Source organism: Rutidosis leptorrhynchoides, chromosome 8, assembly GCF_046630445.1.
Source record: "Rutidosis leptorrhynchoides isolate AG116_Rl617_1_P2 chromosome 8, CSIRO_AGI_Rlap_v1, whole genome shotgun sequence".
NCBI classification, from domain to species: Eukaryota; Viridiplantae; Streptophyta; class Magnoliopsida; order Asterales; family Asteraceae; genus Rutidosis; species Rutidosis leptorrhynchoides.
In genome coordinates, this window is record NC_092340.1 from 144,977,590 (window position 1) to 144,994,594 (window position 17,005).

A 17,005-nucleotide genomic window follows, 5' to 3' on the forward strand; every position below is an offset into this window, starting at 1 on the left:
AACGGTAAGTACACGCCATTGCTATTTCAACAAAAGAGAAAGGTTAAAAGCATTTAGACCATCTTTAACCCTCACAGGCGTGTTGGTGTGTTGTTGGGGGAGTGAGATACATGATGGGCGTGCTAGTAAACTGGAAAATAATGGGGTGGAGTGTTGAGTGGCATGTTGGATGATGTGTTAAAATCTGATTTGAAGTTCGGTGAAAAAGAGGATAAAAATTAATCAAAAAACAAAAATCAGCCAATCAAAAATCAGCACACCAAAATGGTTTCATGTGCTTGGAGCACACAAGCCGCGAGCACACACGCGAGCACGCCCCATTAACCACGTGTTGGTGGCGTGCTCGGTGCACATGAGGCCCAACACGCCTGCATTAGGGATGGTCTTAGAGTACCAACTTCAAGACCACCGTTTTTAAAATATGCTAGAATTTTGTCCCACTTGATCCAAGCCATTTTGCGTTTATTCTTATTGCCTCCCCAAAAAAACCGGGCATGAAGTTTCTCCAACGATGAGAGAATCGAGTAAGGAGCAAGAAATAATGAGAAAACAATTCCAAGACCACCCAAAACCGCTTTGATTAGAGTCAAACGATCGCCTATAGACGAAAGCTTAGCCGTCCACGAACATAATTTGGTTAATGCTAGCTCCGATAAGCCGAGAAACTTAGCCAGTGAGCCATACGCCTAATGCTAGCTCCGATAAGCCGAGAAACTTGAAGGGAGTGTCACCCGCTTCACATCCGGTCCAATCAGCCATTGAAACTACCTGATCATGAGAAACCCGTATCCCACAGACTTTAGATATTGCAAGATTTATCTTTAACCCGTAAGCAAGACAGAACACAACAAGAATACGTAGGATATTACCCATGTCATTGTGGTTCCATTCGCTAATGATTGCAACATCATTGGCAAATAAGAAGTGGGAAACATTAATTTAGTTGATTGTTTGTACACTTCTTGGTGATCCTTGTTGGAAGAACAAGGAATTGTAGATTTGATCACTGAATATTATTGTGAGATAATTTCTCAATCAGTTGATGCTCATTTACATACACCATATCACTATAAATATTACAAGATGTAGGGTATACAAGAATACAACATGGGCTTGGAATACAAGGAAATATGGGCAAGCCCAATACATACAATATGTACACTAATACGCCCCCGCAGTTGGAACGGGAGTTGGAGAACGAACGTTCAAGATGGTCTTGAAATCAGTAAAAATGCGAGTAAGCAGTCCCTTAGTGAATACGTCGACGTACTGTGAAGTAGTAGGGACATATAAAATGAAACAACCCAACCCGTATTCCATACGATATTTTTTTTTTTTATAATACATATTTACGCGCCAATTAAATATGTAAACCATTCCACAAGTTCCATTTAAACGTACATCAACTTACATGTTTACAAAGGCACGAAGGCCATTAATTAAGTTTTATACAAGTTTGACCCACTACAATGATAGTTTATAATCCAAACGACACTCGAGCACGGTTTGGGGCTAAACTACCCAAAACGTTAGGCCAAAATTCAAAAGCTATGCCAAAAGCACCCCCGACAACATAAGCGGGAGACCACTAGTCCAAACGTATGCCCTTACCCTTGTCCAAGCCGGAACCTATAAGATGATAAACAACGAGAGGGTAAGCAATGCTTAGTGAGTGCGACAATTATACATACATATATATAACCTATCCATTTGCAATCACAATACCAAATACCTCATACGAACTTGTAACTCAAATAACATGTCAACATACCCGTAACGCTAACAAGTCGTACATTATCACACCACTTCATTAGCATATACTCAACTCAGTATATATATAATATGCTAAACAAAAACAACAATCTCAATATGGTTAACCAATAACGCTATGGTGCTACCGGCTCGTGATTCACACCATACGCTTGAGTCATACTCTTTTATAGTGCTACCGGCTCGTGGTTCACACTCGATGCTACCGGCTCGTGGTTCACATCTTAGTTTATAGTGCTACCGGCTCGTGGTTCACACTCGATGCTACCGGCTCGTGGTTCCCATCTTAGTTTATAGTGCTACCGGCTCGTGGATCAGACTCCATCCCACACATGTTATGGCACTACCGGCACGTGGTTCATACCATAACATTCACAAATAAACACGCCATATACATGAACGCATAATTATTCCACTCACCTTGTCACAAGGATGATGATTTAGCACTTCCGAGCTTCAACGCAATGTACCTAAATCATTAAGTGCACATTCAATTTCACAACTAGTGGGATTAACCACAATACTCCCACTTGAGCATTTAATGACTCAATTTGCATTAAATGACTCAACTACTCACAACCGCCCATAAATGGCCAAGACTCGACTTTAATCACTAAGACTAGTGAATTAAAGTCTATTAACTTCAATTAACACAAAACTTAGGGTAATCCATACCCATTTCATCTAATTAGGTCAACTAGTACATTTTGACCCATTTTATTTTACTTAAACTCACAATCAAGTGAAACCTACCCATTAACACTTCTTTCATAAATTTTAAAGTGCATTAGTGACCAACAACACCAATTGACACTTACAACCTCAAATCACAAGGCCAAGACCCTAGATTGTGGCTATTAGGGTTTCATAACAACAACATAACCAAACTTCACCCATTTTACCCTCAAATGGGTCATACAATCTCTAGTAACCAAAACCCTAGCCAATACCCAATTAAAACTTAAAACATGGAGTTAAGACTTACTAATACAATCACAACGTAGCTAGAGACGTAGGGAACAACTTTAAAACTTGGGTTCGGGTGAGATTTGGTCTCCTTCTTTTCCAAGTGAGCTTTCTCTCACTAAACCCTAACTCTCTCTCTCTCTAAAATTGAATGTGGTGTAGGTGAAGATGTGTTAAATGAGTTAGGATAACTCATTTATCAGTTTTCTAGATCTAAAACCGTCCATAAGTGAAAAGACTTAAACATCCCCAAAGATGCCATTTAAATTGGGTCAAATTTGTCAAACAGCGACATCTGTCGCGTAACGCGACGCCTAAATGCGATAAACCACAACAGAACGCGATAACCTCGACAGAACTGGGGTTCTGGAGCTGTCGCGTTCCATCTCACTTTGTCTCGTATCGCGACGCACCAGGACGCGATGAAACTCACTCAGACGCGACAGAAGGCCTGATCAAACCATTTTCCAATATTTTCACACATTAAACTAAAATAAACGATCATAGATGCAATAATAAACGTACACGAGGTTAATTACGCACCTTAAGTCATATTCGAGGAAAACGGGATGTTACAACTCTCCCCCACTTGAATCGGAGCGCGTCCTCGCGATCCAAGCCGCATGACAAGAGGGTAGGTAAACCAACACGAATTCTTCTAGTTTCCCAAGTAAATTCGGAACCTTTACTACGACGCCATTGAACTTTAAAAGTTCTCACTTCTTTATTTCTCAACCTTTTGACCTTCTCATCAAGTATAGCAATCGGCTCCTCAATATACTCTAACTTATTGTTCAGCTCAATTTCGTCTAAAGGCATCCAAGAAGAATCATCCGCAAGACACTTACGGAGATGGGAAACATGGAATGTATCATGGATCCCCGCAAGCTCTTCGGGTAATTCCAAACTATACGCAACTTCACCAACACGAGCTAAAACCTTAAATGGCCCAATAAATCGAGGAGCTAACTTTCCCCGTTTTCGAAACCGAAAAATACCTTTCCATGGCGAAACCTTAAGCATCACCATATCACCTTCTTGAAATTCGATCGTTCGTCTACGCTTGTCGGCATACGACTTTTGCCTATCTTGAGCCTTTTTCAAATGCTCTCGAATCACATCAATCTTGCTATTCGTCTCTAACACCAAATCGGTACTCCCGATTTCCTTTTATCCCACTTCACCCCAACAAATCGGGGTTCGACATCTACGCCCATAATGCATCTCATAAGGTGGCATCCCAATACTAGTATGATAACTATTATTGTACGAGAATTCCACCAAAGGTAAATGCTCGTCCCAACTACAACCAAAATCGATAATACAAGCCCGTAACATATCCTCCAAAGTTTGATTTGTACGTTCGGTTTGACCGTCCTTTTGAGGATGATACGCCGTGCTCAACTTCAATTGCGTACCCATATCTTCATGAAACTTTTCCCAAAACCGAGATGTAAAACGAGTATCTCGATCCGAAATAATAGATATAGGAACACCGTGTAGATAGATGACTTCCTTGATAAACAACTTAGCCAAGGTCTCCGACGATATCGCTTCCTTAATGGGAAGAAACAAAGCACTCTTTATCAGTCGATCAACTATAACCCAAATCGAATCAAACTGGGTTCTCGCCGTTTTAGGTAACTTTGTGATGAAATCCATGGTAATGTGCTCCCATTTCCATTTCGGGATTTCTAACGGTTGTAACTTACCATACGGCTTTTGGTGTTCGGCCTTAACTTGCAAACACATGACGCATTGCTCAACATACTTCACAACATCACGTTTCATGCCCGACCACCAATAATCTTTCCTTAAATCATGATACATTTTCGTCGCGCCCGGGTGAATGGAATACTTTGACTTATGTGCTTCATCAAGTAGCACTTGTCAATAATCACCCATCTTAGGCACCCACACTCTTCCTTGAAAAGACAACAAACCACGCGAACCCATTGTAATGAATTCCGATTGTCCCACAATTCCCTTCGCATGCTTGTTGTGAACGTAAGCCTCTATTTGAATCACACCAATTTTTTCAAGAAAATCGTTAGTAATAATCATACGTAGCAATCCCAATCGTAATGCCGGTTGATGACTCTTTCGACTTAACGCATCCGCGACCACATTCGCCTTGCCCGGATGATAAAGTATTTCACAATCATAGTCTTTTACCACGTCCATCCACCTACGTTGACGATAATTCAAATCTCGTTGATTAAAGAGGTGTTTCAAACTCTTATGATCCGAATAAATCGTACACTTGACACCATATAAGTAATGGCGCCAAATTTTCAACGCATGCACAACCGCCGCCAACTCAAGATCATGAGTCGGATATCTCGTCTCGTGTTCCTTTAATTGTCGAGAGGCATAAGCGATGACTTTACCTCTTTGCATTAGAACACACCCGAGTCCATTTAACGAAGCATCACAATAAACCATCATGTCTTCCACTCCTTCCGGCAACACTAACACCGGAGCTTGACACAACTTCTCTTTTAGCAATTGAAAAGCAATTTCTTGCTCGTCCTCCCAATTAAATCTCGCGTTCTTCCTCGTCAACTTTGTCTATGAAGAAGCGATCTTAGAAAAGTCTTAGATAAACCGACGATAATAACCGGCCAATCCGAAAAAACTTCGGACCACCGTAGGCGTAGTCGGTTGTCTCCAACTCTTCACCGTCTCGATCTTCCCCGGAACTAATTGAATACCGTTTTCATTCACAATATGACCAAGGAATTGAACTTCCCTTAGCCAAAATTCACATTTGGAGAACTTTGCATGCAACTTCTCCTTTCGTAGCGTCTTCAATACTTTACGCAAATGACGTTCATGTTCGTTCATACTTTTCGTGTAGACTAATATGTCGTCAATGAACACTATTACCGTCTTGTCCAACATAGGTTGGCACACTCGGTTCATAAGATCCATGAATGCCGCCGGTGCATTCATAAGACCAAAAGGTATAACTACAAAATCAAAATGCCCATAACGCGTTCGAAAAGCCGTTTTCTCAATATCTCCCTCAAGGACCCGCATTTGGTGATAGCCGGACCGTAGGTCGATCTTAGAGAAATACGTCGCACCTTGGAGTTGGTCAAACAAATCGTCAATCCGAGGCAATGGATAACGATTCTTGATCGTCACCTTATTCAACTCCCGGTAATCGATGCACATTCACATGCTACCATCCTTCTTCTTCACAAATAAAACCGGAGCGCCCCATGGCGAAGCACTCGGTCGAATAAAACCCTTCTCGAGCAACTCTTGGGTTTGATTTAACAACTCTTGCATTTTTGTCGGTGCTAAACGATAAGGAGTTTTAGCAATGGGAGTAGCTCCCGGAACCAACTTAATGCAAAATTCAACTTGTCTTTCCGCCGGAACACCCGGTAACTCGTCCGGATAAACGTCTTCGAATTCACTAACCACCAGAATTTCACGAATAGGCGGTGGCTCATCACGAGTATCAATAACATGGGCAAGAAAAGCCATGCCACCACTAACAAGAAAACGACGTGCCCGTGCAAAAGAACATATCGGCACAAATCTTCTTCGTTTATCACCGTGAATAATTAACTCTCCCCCACTAGGGGTCTTTATACGAATCAACTTCTCATGGCATGCAATATCGGCTCTATTATGATCGAGCCAATCCATGCCCACAACAATATCAAAGTCGCCCAAAGTCATAGGGATAAGATCAATTTTAAAGTTTTCGGCACCAAAAACAACGTCACAATTTTTACACACATCAACCACTAGCACCATCTTGCCGTCCGCTATTTCGACTTCTACCGGACGACTTAACTTAGCTAACTGTCTATCAAGTTTAGGCACAAATTTTGGAGATACAAACGACAAATTTGCACCGCTATCAAAAAGAATCCTTGCCGGATTGGAATTAACCAAGAAAGTACCTGAGACAACTTCGTTGGATTGCTTGGCTTCGTCGTTAGTCATCAAATAGTTTCGCCCTCGAGCCGTACCCGCCGCCTTCTCTAGCCTTTTAACATTATCGTTGTTCAAATCGGGACACTCTGACTTTCGGTGTCCTTCTTTGTTTCAATTAAAACAAGTGATTTTGGTCGACGCCTTGGTGCAATCACGGGCCATGTGTCCTCTTTGATTACAATTATAACATGTGGGCCCGAAACCCCCGTAAGTACCCTTCTTCACACTATTAATGCTTTCGGAGCCTTTCTTGTTCTTTTTATTGGAAAAGTTTGAAGGACTCGAACCTTCAAACTTTCTTTTAGAAAAAGTGAAATCGCTTTTCCTTGGAACCTCTGGCTCAAAACCCCGAGCCAACTCAAACAACTCCTCAAAAGACTTAGCCATACCCCGACTAATCTTACCCTTCAACTCATCATTTAAAGTACGGTAAAATCTTTCATTAATTTGTGATCGTCACCAACATATTCCGGGCAAAAACGAGTCTTTGCCGAAAAGGCAGACTTGAGAGTAACCAAGTCCATCGAACCTTGTTGCAAATGATGCAACTCATCCCGGATTCCATCAAGGTCAGAAGAAGTTTGGTATTCTTGGAAGAATTCCTTCTTAAACTCCTCCCATGTCAAGCTCATGCATTGCTCTTCACCATATAAATTGATTTTGTCGTCCCACCACAACTTGCCTTCTTCACGTAGCATGCTAGACCTATATCTCGTCTTCTTCTCAGGAGGACATTCCACAGTACGGAAAGCTCCCTCGATATCGGAAATCCAACTAGTGCTTTTCAATGGATCCCTCACCCCATTAAACATCGGAGGTTGAGTATCCTTGAAATTTTTGTAGTGGAAGTCCCGCCTTCCACCCCCACCATTACCTTCACCCCCTTCGCCTCGAGGATACATGTTTCTAGCCTCTAAAGCCTCCTCTATTGCGGCTTTCATTCGATCGTTGATCATTTCGGTCACTTGTCCATCGACCGACTCTTGGAAGACCTTTCGGACATCGTCAAGAAAATCCTTCTTTAACTTTTTAAAGATTGCCTCAACCTTGGCCGTGAGTTCAACATCCTCACTCGTACCACCGTTATCATTATCGTGTCCGTTTCTCGTCTTCATTCTATAAAATGGAAAAGATTAAACAAAGAATGAAAAGACATAACATGTAAGTATATACATGTACACCACACTACTCCATCTTGCTCGACAATCGTCGTACATTACTTGTTTGACACGATTTGCACCCGTAACAATGGTAGCTAATCATTGTTACGCGAGCACGTCGCATTAACTTACTAGTACAACGTCCATCTCGTTCGATGCTTGCTAAACACAACACAAATCAATTAGCACAAGGTTAGTTCACATAAACCAAAGCACTAACAATTCCCGATTAGACCCAAAGTCCTACAAGTCCCGCATAAAGCGCTCACACAATAAAGTCCAAGTCTAGGCACCTATCTCAAGTCGCCTAAATCCCTTAGACCATGCTCTGATACCACTTGAAACAACCCAACCCGTATTCCATACGATAAATTTTTTTTTTATAATACATATTTACGCGCCAATTAAATATGTAAACCATTCCACAAGTTCCATTTAAACGTACATCAACTTACATGTTTACAAAGGCATGAAGGCCATTAATTAAGTTTTATACAATTTTGACCCACTACAATGATAGTTTATAATCCAAATGACACTCGAGCACGGTTTGGGGCTAAACTACCCAAAACGTTAGGCCAAACTTCAAAAGCTATGGCAAAAGCACCCCCGACAACATAAGTGGGAGACCACTAGTCCAAACGTATGCCCTTACCCTTATCCAACCGGAACCTATAAAATGATAAACAACGAGAGGGTAAGCAATTCTTAATGAGTGCGACAATTATACATACATATATATAATCTATCCATTTGCAATCACAATACCAAATACCTCATACGAACTTGTAACTCAAATAACATGTCAACATACCTGTAACGCTAACAAGTCGTACATTATCACACCACTTCATTAGCATATACTCAACTCAGTATATATATAATATGCTAAACAAAAACAACAATCTCAATATGGTTAACCAATAACGCTATGGTGCTACCGGCTCGTGGTTCACACCATACGCTTGAGTCATACTCTTTTATAGTGCTACCGGCTCGTGGTTCACACTCGATGCTACCGGCTCGTGTTTCACATCTTAGTTTATAGTGCTACCGGCTTGTGGTTCACACTCGATGCTACCGGCTCATGGTTCCCATCTTAGTTTATAGTGCTATCGGCTCGTGGTTCACACTCCATCCCACACATGTTATGGCACTACCGGCACGTGGTTCATACCATAACACTCACAAATAAACACGCCATATACATGAACGCATAATTATTCCACTCACCTTGTCACAAGGATGATGATTTAGCACTTCCGAGCTTCAATGCAATGTACCTAAATCATTAAGTGCACATTCAATTTCACAACTAGTGAGATTAACCACAATACTCCCACTTGAGCATTTAATGACCCAATTTGCATTAAATGACTCAACTACTCACAACCGCCCATAAATGGCCAAGACTCGACTTTAATCACTAAGACTAGTGAATTAAAGTCTATTAACTTCAATTAACACAAAACTTAGGGTAATCCATACCCATTTCATCTAATTAGGTCAACTAGTACATTTTGACCCATTTTATTTTACTTAAACTCACAATCAAGTCAAACCTACCCATTAACACTTCTTTCATAAATTTTAAAGTGCATTAGTGACCAACAACACCAATTGACACTTACAACCTCAAATCACAAGGCCAAGACCCTAGATTGTGGCTATTAGGGTTTCATAACAACAACATAACCAAACTTCACCCATTTTACCCTCAAATGGGTCATACAATCTCTAGTAACCAAAACCCTAGCCATTACCCAATTAAAACTTAAAACATGGAGTTAAGACTTACCAATACAATCACAACGTAGCTAGAGACGTAGGGAACAACTTTAAAACTTGGGTTCGGGTGAGATTTGGTCTCCTTCTTTTCCAAGTGAGCTTTCTCTCACTAAACCCTAACTCTCTCTCTCTAAAATTGAATGTGGTGTAGGTGAAGATGTGTTAAATGAGTTAGGATAACTCATTTATCAGTTTTCTAGATCTAAAACCGTCCATAAGTGAAAAGACTTAAACATCCCCAAAGATGCCATTTAAATTGGGTCAAATTTGTCAAACAGCGACATCTGTCGCGTTTCACAACCTGTTGCGTAACGCGATGCCCAAACGCGATAAACCACAACAGAACGCGATAACCTCGACAGAACTGGTGTTCTGGAGCTGTCGCGTTCCAGCCCACTTTGTCGCGTATCGCGACGCACCAGGACGCGATGAAACTCACTCAGACGCGACAGAAGGCCTGATCAAACCATTTTCCAATATTTTCACACATTAAACTAAAATAAACGATCATAGATGCAATAATAAACGTACACGAGGTTAATTATGCACCTTAAGTCATATTCGAGGAAAACGGGATGTTACATAAAACTCGAATGGCTCCTATAACCACCTTATCACACACAAAATGTATGTCAATTTCAATGTGTTTGGTGCGTTGATGTTGGACCGGATTGGTGGAGAGGTAAACGGCGCTCATGTTATCACTATATACTAAAGTAGCATGAGATAGTGGTGATTGAAGCTCGCGGAGGAGGTTACGAATCCAACAAGTTTCAGCAACAGTGTTGGCAACTGCTCGATATTCTGCTTCAGTGATGGAGCGGGAGACGGTTGCCTGCTATTTAGATGACCAAGACAATAAGTTATCACCTAGAAAAATGCAATAGCCAGATGTGGATCGGTGAGTGTCTGGACATCCTCCCCAATCTGCATCAGAGTAAGCAATAAGCTTCGCAGTGGGGGATGAAAATAACTAAAGCGGTTGTCGACGGTACCTCGAACATAACATAAGACCCATTTAAGAGCGTTGAAGTGTGGTTCCCGTGGATCACGCATAAATAAACACAGATGTTGAACTGCATATGTAATGTCAGGCCTAGTAAAAGTACGGTACTGTAAAACACCTTCCAGGCTGCAGTATAACGTGGGATCCGAGACAGGAGGACCAGAATGTCCCAGTTTAGACTGAGTGTCCACGGGTGTGCTGCACGATTTGCAGTTAGACATGTCAGCCTGATCCAAGAAGTTAAGGGCATATTGTCGCTGAGAAAGAAACATGCCCTCAGCTGTGCACGTGGCCTAAATCTCCAGGAAGTAGTTAAGAGGACCAAGATCAGTCATGGCAAATTCTATGCTAAGGGAAGAAATGATTTGCTAAAGAAGAGTTGTGGATGAAGCCGTTAGGATAATATCATCCACATAGAGAAGTTAGTAGGCAATGTTATTTCCCTGTCTGTAAATGAAAAGGGAGGTATCACATCGAATGTGGACGAAGCCAACCTGTAGGGCATATTGAGCAAATAGATGGAACCAAGCTCGTGGAGCTTGTTTGAGTCCATAAAGAGATTTGCGTAGAAGATTAGTAATAAAGCCAACCTTGTCTCTGACTCTTCCCATTAGCAACTAAGCGAGCCTTAAACCTTGTAATAACCTAACTTTTTCCATTAAGTACTTAACAATCATTTATTAAATTCAATGATCTTTCTACGCTAAATTTTTTTAGAATAGACTACTTTTGAATGTGTTAATTTATCATTAGAAAATTTTGAAGATTAGTAATAACAAAGTTAAAAATTAAAACTACTAACTTATGAAAGATATATAAATACTTTATTTAAAAAAATAATAATAATAATAATAATAATAAAATGATAAATTAAAATATATAATAAATGATTAAATTGAATTTCAACATCACTAGATTCGTATCTATTTCTAGTCACTATTTAGATCCAAGTTGTAAGAAATTTTTATACTACTCTTCAATATTTGTTATTTTTTTAGAAAAATACTACGGTTAGTGAAACCGAAAAAAAATATATAGATATATATATATATATATATATATATATATATATATATATATATATATATATATATATATATATATATATATATATATCTTTTAAAGCAACAAAACGTATGAATTTTTAATTTTTAATAATTATAATTATATTTTATAATAAATGAGTTTTAAAAATCATTTTAATTAAGTAGGATATTCTTAAATTAAAACCCGTGTTTATTTAATTATCACACCCGTAATATATATATATATATATATATATATATATATATATATATATATATATATATATATATACCCGTGACTATACAGTTAATACCTGTGATATCAAAATTATTTATTTATTTACTTATTATTTTGCCATATAAAAAGGGTGAATCAAGTTAGACCTTTGCTTGCTCGGTTTATGATAAACTATCAACTTGCCATGTAAATTGATTTATGATTTATGATTTATGCTTGTCTATTTGAATAACGAATGCATGCACAATTATTGAAAATGTCTCTTGGGTCTACTTTGCGGACTCGTAATTTGAAATCGGTTAAGTTTGGATAAAAACTATTAATTGGTATTGAAAGTCTTTACGACATGCTTTTAAAACGATACATTATACGTATGTTTTTGTCGAGTCTAAACAGGTTTAAAACATGCGCGAAAATGGGTAATCGTGCTGATCCATGATATTAACAGCACCAAATTTCAGCATTTTATGTTTTGAGGGGTTGTTTTCGCAAGGCCATAACTTTCAAACCGTAACTCCGTTTTTGTTAAATAAAGTGGCTATAGAAAGGTGAGATGGTATACTTTCCAATGGTCATGACCTAAGGTATTATATCAAATTTGGTGAGACCCGAATTTAGCTGCAAATTAGCTACATAAACATATATATAAATTATATTATTTTTGCTAAGTAAAAATGAATAACTTAAATTTTGACCTATGTTTGACTATTTGATCAACTTGAGTAATGTTATGATATTATTGACTTGTGTTGACCCTGTTGACTGATGTGTTGACTGTGTTTGACTTGCGTTTGACTTACATTTGACTTACTTTGACTTGTGTTGACTTTTGCTAAATTTTGCTAAATTTATGAGTCGGACTTGAGCAATAGAACTATACGTACCCTATGGACTATGACAACCCAGAAATTTCCGACAAAATTTAAACCTAACTTTTATATGATTCCGACGATTCACGAACAGTTTTATGTAAATATATTTATATTAATTAAAAATGTTACGTGTTATAATAATTTCTATTATTTAAACAATTTTAAAATAAACTTTAAAATATAATTGATTTTGAAAAACTAAATATTAAATAAATATTTCAACTATATATTTCAAAATGAATATATATATATATATATATATATATATATATATATATATATATATATATATATATATATATATATATATATATATATATATATATATATATATATATATATATATATTTCAATGTAATGAATTAGTAAAAAGAAAATAATACTTATCATCTAGTAAATGTAATAATAATAATAATAATAATAATAATAATAATAATAATAATAATAATAATAATAATAATAATAATAATAATAATAATAATAATAATAATAATAATAATAATAATAATAATAATAATGAGATTAAAAAGAATCCTAAACAAATACATCCTTATGTTGACTAAAAATAAATAAAACTTAAAACAAAGGAAAGTATAAACTAGTACATCCTTATGTTGACTAAAAATAAAATTATAAGCTAGTATACATATAGTCAATTTTGGTACATAAAGTATATATTTTTATATTGAAATTTTAGGCTATATGTGACGCCCCGTACAAAATTATCGTGTACGGTACATCAACAACAGGATCATTACAAGGTCAAACACTATATGCTGTTTAAAAACCAGTTTTGCATTCATGAACAGATAACGTTTTACAAAAGATGAATAGGAAACATTAACATGAGTACATGATACTAAGGTCATTACAAAGTTATTGTTTTGAAAATAACATAAGTTGGGAATGCAAAGTAAAAGTTTCATGCTTGAGACATCTCTAAGTAATGCAGCGGAAGTCTAACACAGCAAGTCTGTAACAGCAAGTCTATACACCGAGACTAGAACAGCAAGGCTAACAGCAGAAGCAACAACGTCTAAACACCTGAGAAATACATGCTTAAAAAGTCAACACGAATGTTGGTGAGCTATAGTTTGTTTGTATTCAGTAATGTAATGTAGGCCACGAGATTTCAGTGCTTCAAACAAGTGTTTCAAATCCGTAATTCAAATCAGTATGATAAAGTATATGTATAACCGTGGGCACTCGGTAACTAACTTAACGTTTATACCCCCTGAAAGTACACTTGGCAAGTGCGTATGTCTACGAAGTATTAAACACTCGTTAAATGCTAGCGCGACTAGCCCGAGTAGGGATGTCAAACCCTATGGATCCATATCTAAGATTCGCGTTCATGGTTCAAAAACCAATGATTAAACGTTACCGAGCTAAAGGGAATGTTTATGCCGTTGTATAACCCACACATATATAAGTTTAAGTACTCGTGCCTAGTATGTAAAACATAAAATCCGCATGTATTCTCAGTTCCCAAAATAAGTTAAAGTAAAAAGGGAATGCTATAACTCACAGTGATAAAAGCGGTAAAGTCGGTAATGAAAGTACGCAAGTAGTAAGTCGGTCCGAAAGGTCGTCAACCTAAATCAAGGGTTACTAGGTCAGTAGGTTGTTTTTATAAATTCTAATAGTGCATAAAATAAGTTTAAGTGTCATCATCATCATCATTCATCATCATAAAAGCTAGGTAAGTTCGACAAGAATACAGATCGAAACAATAGGCTGACTTCAGTCAGCTGCTGTGACCTCTACGTAAATCGAAAATATGCATAGTCAGTGGCTATGGCTCCGTATTTGAGTCCCCTAACCGCTGACCAATTTTCAGAACCTAACTCGTCTTCATTTGACCGTGGCGACGGTTTAAGTGCGAGTAGGTCAGAAATTTCAGCACAACGTTAATAGGGTGTAGTGACTCTCGAAGGGCCATAAATCCTAAACCGTAACTCGGATTAAGACGAGGCCTAAACGGAAAATCATCTAATCGAACCGAACTAACTGAAAATTAACTTTCCAGTAGCCAGGTGGTATGATCAGATACGAAAATCAGTGGACAAGTGCTCCGGTGAGGTTCTTGGTGCTTGATGCTCATCACGGTTCTCATCCTTGATGCTTGTAGCTTCAAGTGTACAACTCGTTGATGGTTTAGCATCACTTTTGACCAAGATTCTACTATCAATACACAATATGTTAAGATCAAGTGGTAACACAACTCATTTAAGAGTCTTAGATGGATGATGAACCAAGGTTACATCATATCCTTAGTCTTAACACAATTACAAGTCCTATTTACAAACAAAGTTACACACTTTACATCAATCAAACAAGTATGAACATGATCCAAGTCAAAAGAGGTGATGGAACCCTAAGCTAGAGAGCTTGGATCCCTTTCACACAATTTATAAGGTCACAAAGCTAGAAAGCTTGAACCTTTAGTGTTCTTGAAGATCTTGAAGCATAAAGCTTGGATCTTTAAGATATATGAAGATAACAAACAAAAGTTTGAATCTTTATAACAAAATAACAAGATTAAAGTAAAAGAAAGATGAATCTACAAAGTTGGTGAAGATTCAAAGCTAGAAAGCTTGAATCTTCCATGTTCTTGAAAGATTCATGCTTGAATCAACAAGATATAAGCAAGATCAAAGCTAAAAGGAACTTTGATCTTCATAATATGATGATGATGGCCACGAAAATGAAAGGAAAAGAAGAAGAAAAAGAAGACTTACAAGCAATACTAGAAAGGGAAGAAAGAAAGAACAAGTGTGTGTGAAAACCAAATGAGCAAGTGATTTGAATGAGAGGTAATGGCTAGTATTTATAAGCAAGGAATTTGACAAGGATTGATGACATGGACAAGGGCTAGTATTTATAAGCAAGGAATTTGACAAGGATTGATGACATGGACCAGGGCTAGTATTTATAAGCAAGGAATTTGACAAGGATTGATGACATGGACAAGGGCTAGTATTTATAAGCAAGGAATTTGACAAGGATTGATGACATGGACAAGGGCTAATTAATTGGGTCACTAGCTAGAGTAGGGTGGGCTTGAGCCCAACAAGGTAGAAAGTCCAACAAGACTAACTATTGTGCATAATTAAATTACTACGCGTAATTAAGCATCCAAAAACCCAGGTAATTATTATTATAAAATAATAATTAATATTTCGCAGTCATAATATTCCGATTATGACAAAAGTTAAACGTGCGCGCAAGTTCGCGGTTTATTCGAAACGTCAAATAACACTAACGGTTATAAAGGCTTCCAATGATCAAGTTATGTATCCTACGTACTCTAAGGCACGTTTTAACATATAAATGGAAGTAAACCACGTAAATCAAGTTTCCAGAGTATAAAGTAACACAGTACGCACAAATACGCATTTTCGCAAAAACACAAGGCACACAAGCAAGTCGAAAAATCCGGGTCGTTACATTACCCACCTGTTAATGGAAATTTCGTCCCGAAATTTGAGGAGTGACAAAAAAAATGGTACCGTATTTAAATAAGAAGTAGCGTATCAAAGTTCCGAAAGATTCGTGGGCTAAAAAGTGAGCTATTTACCTTGAAAGGTACTCTGGCGTATAAAAATAAGAATAGGTATATGCTATTAATTAAGTCTCTTAGGAGATCAACAAATTGATTTCGTTTCTGGTTAACATGAGTATGTTGTCTGAATATATCCACAAAAGAAAAGATGATGTTTTTAGCCTTACAGGCATCTTTAGTAAGCTGGATGCATGAAATACATCATGAATGTTACTAAACTCATCTAAAACATTGAGCGCTTATGTCGCAATACAAAGCTGACAGGTAGGATGGAAATCATGGTGATCATAACCATGCGATTTGATGTCTGGATAGTGTTAGCCACGGATTTTACTAACCCCTTGATTTCGGAAAGAGACCATAGGCATAAAGAACTCGATATTTAAGAATGTTTCATTTGACTATATGAATTGAAACTTTTGCTGAAAGTGAATAATCGGACTTATATGCAATGCAAGCCATAATTATCTATAGTGCCATCAGGACGGTCTGAACGAACAATGAAGGATATCACCCAGTTTACCATACTGCAGGTGAACTTATCCTTAGATGGAATGAAAGAACAGTTCCATAATGTAACTTTATCCTTTCAGTTACATGTTGAAGTTAGGGTTAACATTAACTAGAACAACATATAGTTGCAACCAACGAAGAAAGG

General features: G+C 37.8%; 1 protein-coding gene across 1 annotated transcript; it reads right to left on the reverse strand.

The window, feature by feature from the left end:
• Positions 1-320: 320 nt before the first annotated feature.
• On the reverse strand, positions 321-873 carry LOC139863867 (uncharacterized). Its single transcript, XM_071852468.1, has 2 exons — positions 732-873; positions 321-598 (listed from the first exon to the last, which is right to left on the reverse strand). Exons 1-2 carry the CDS (start codon positions 871-873, stop codon positions 321-323), a joined length of 420 nt encoding a protein of 139 aa, XP_071708569.1.
• Between the last annotated feature and the right edge of the window lie 16,132 nt (positions 874-17,005).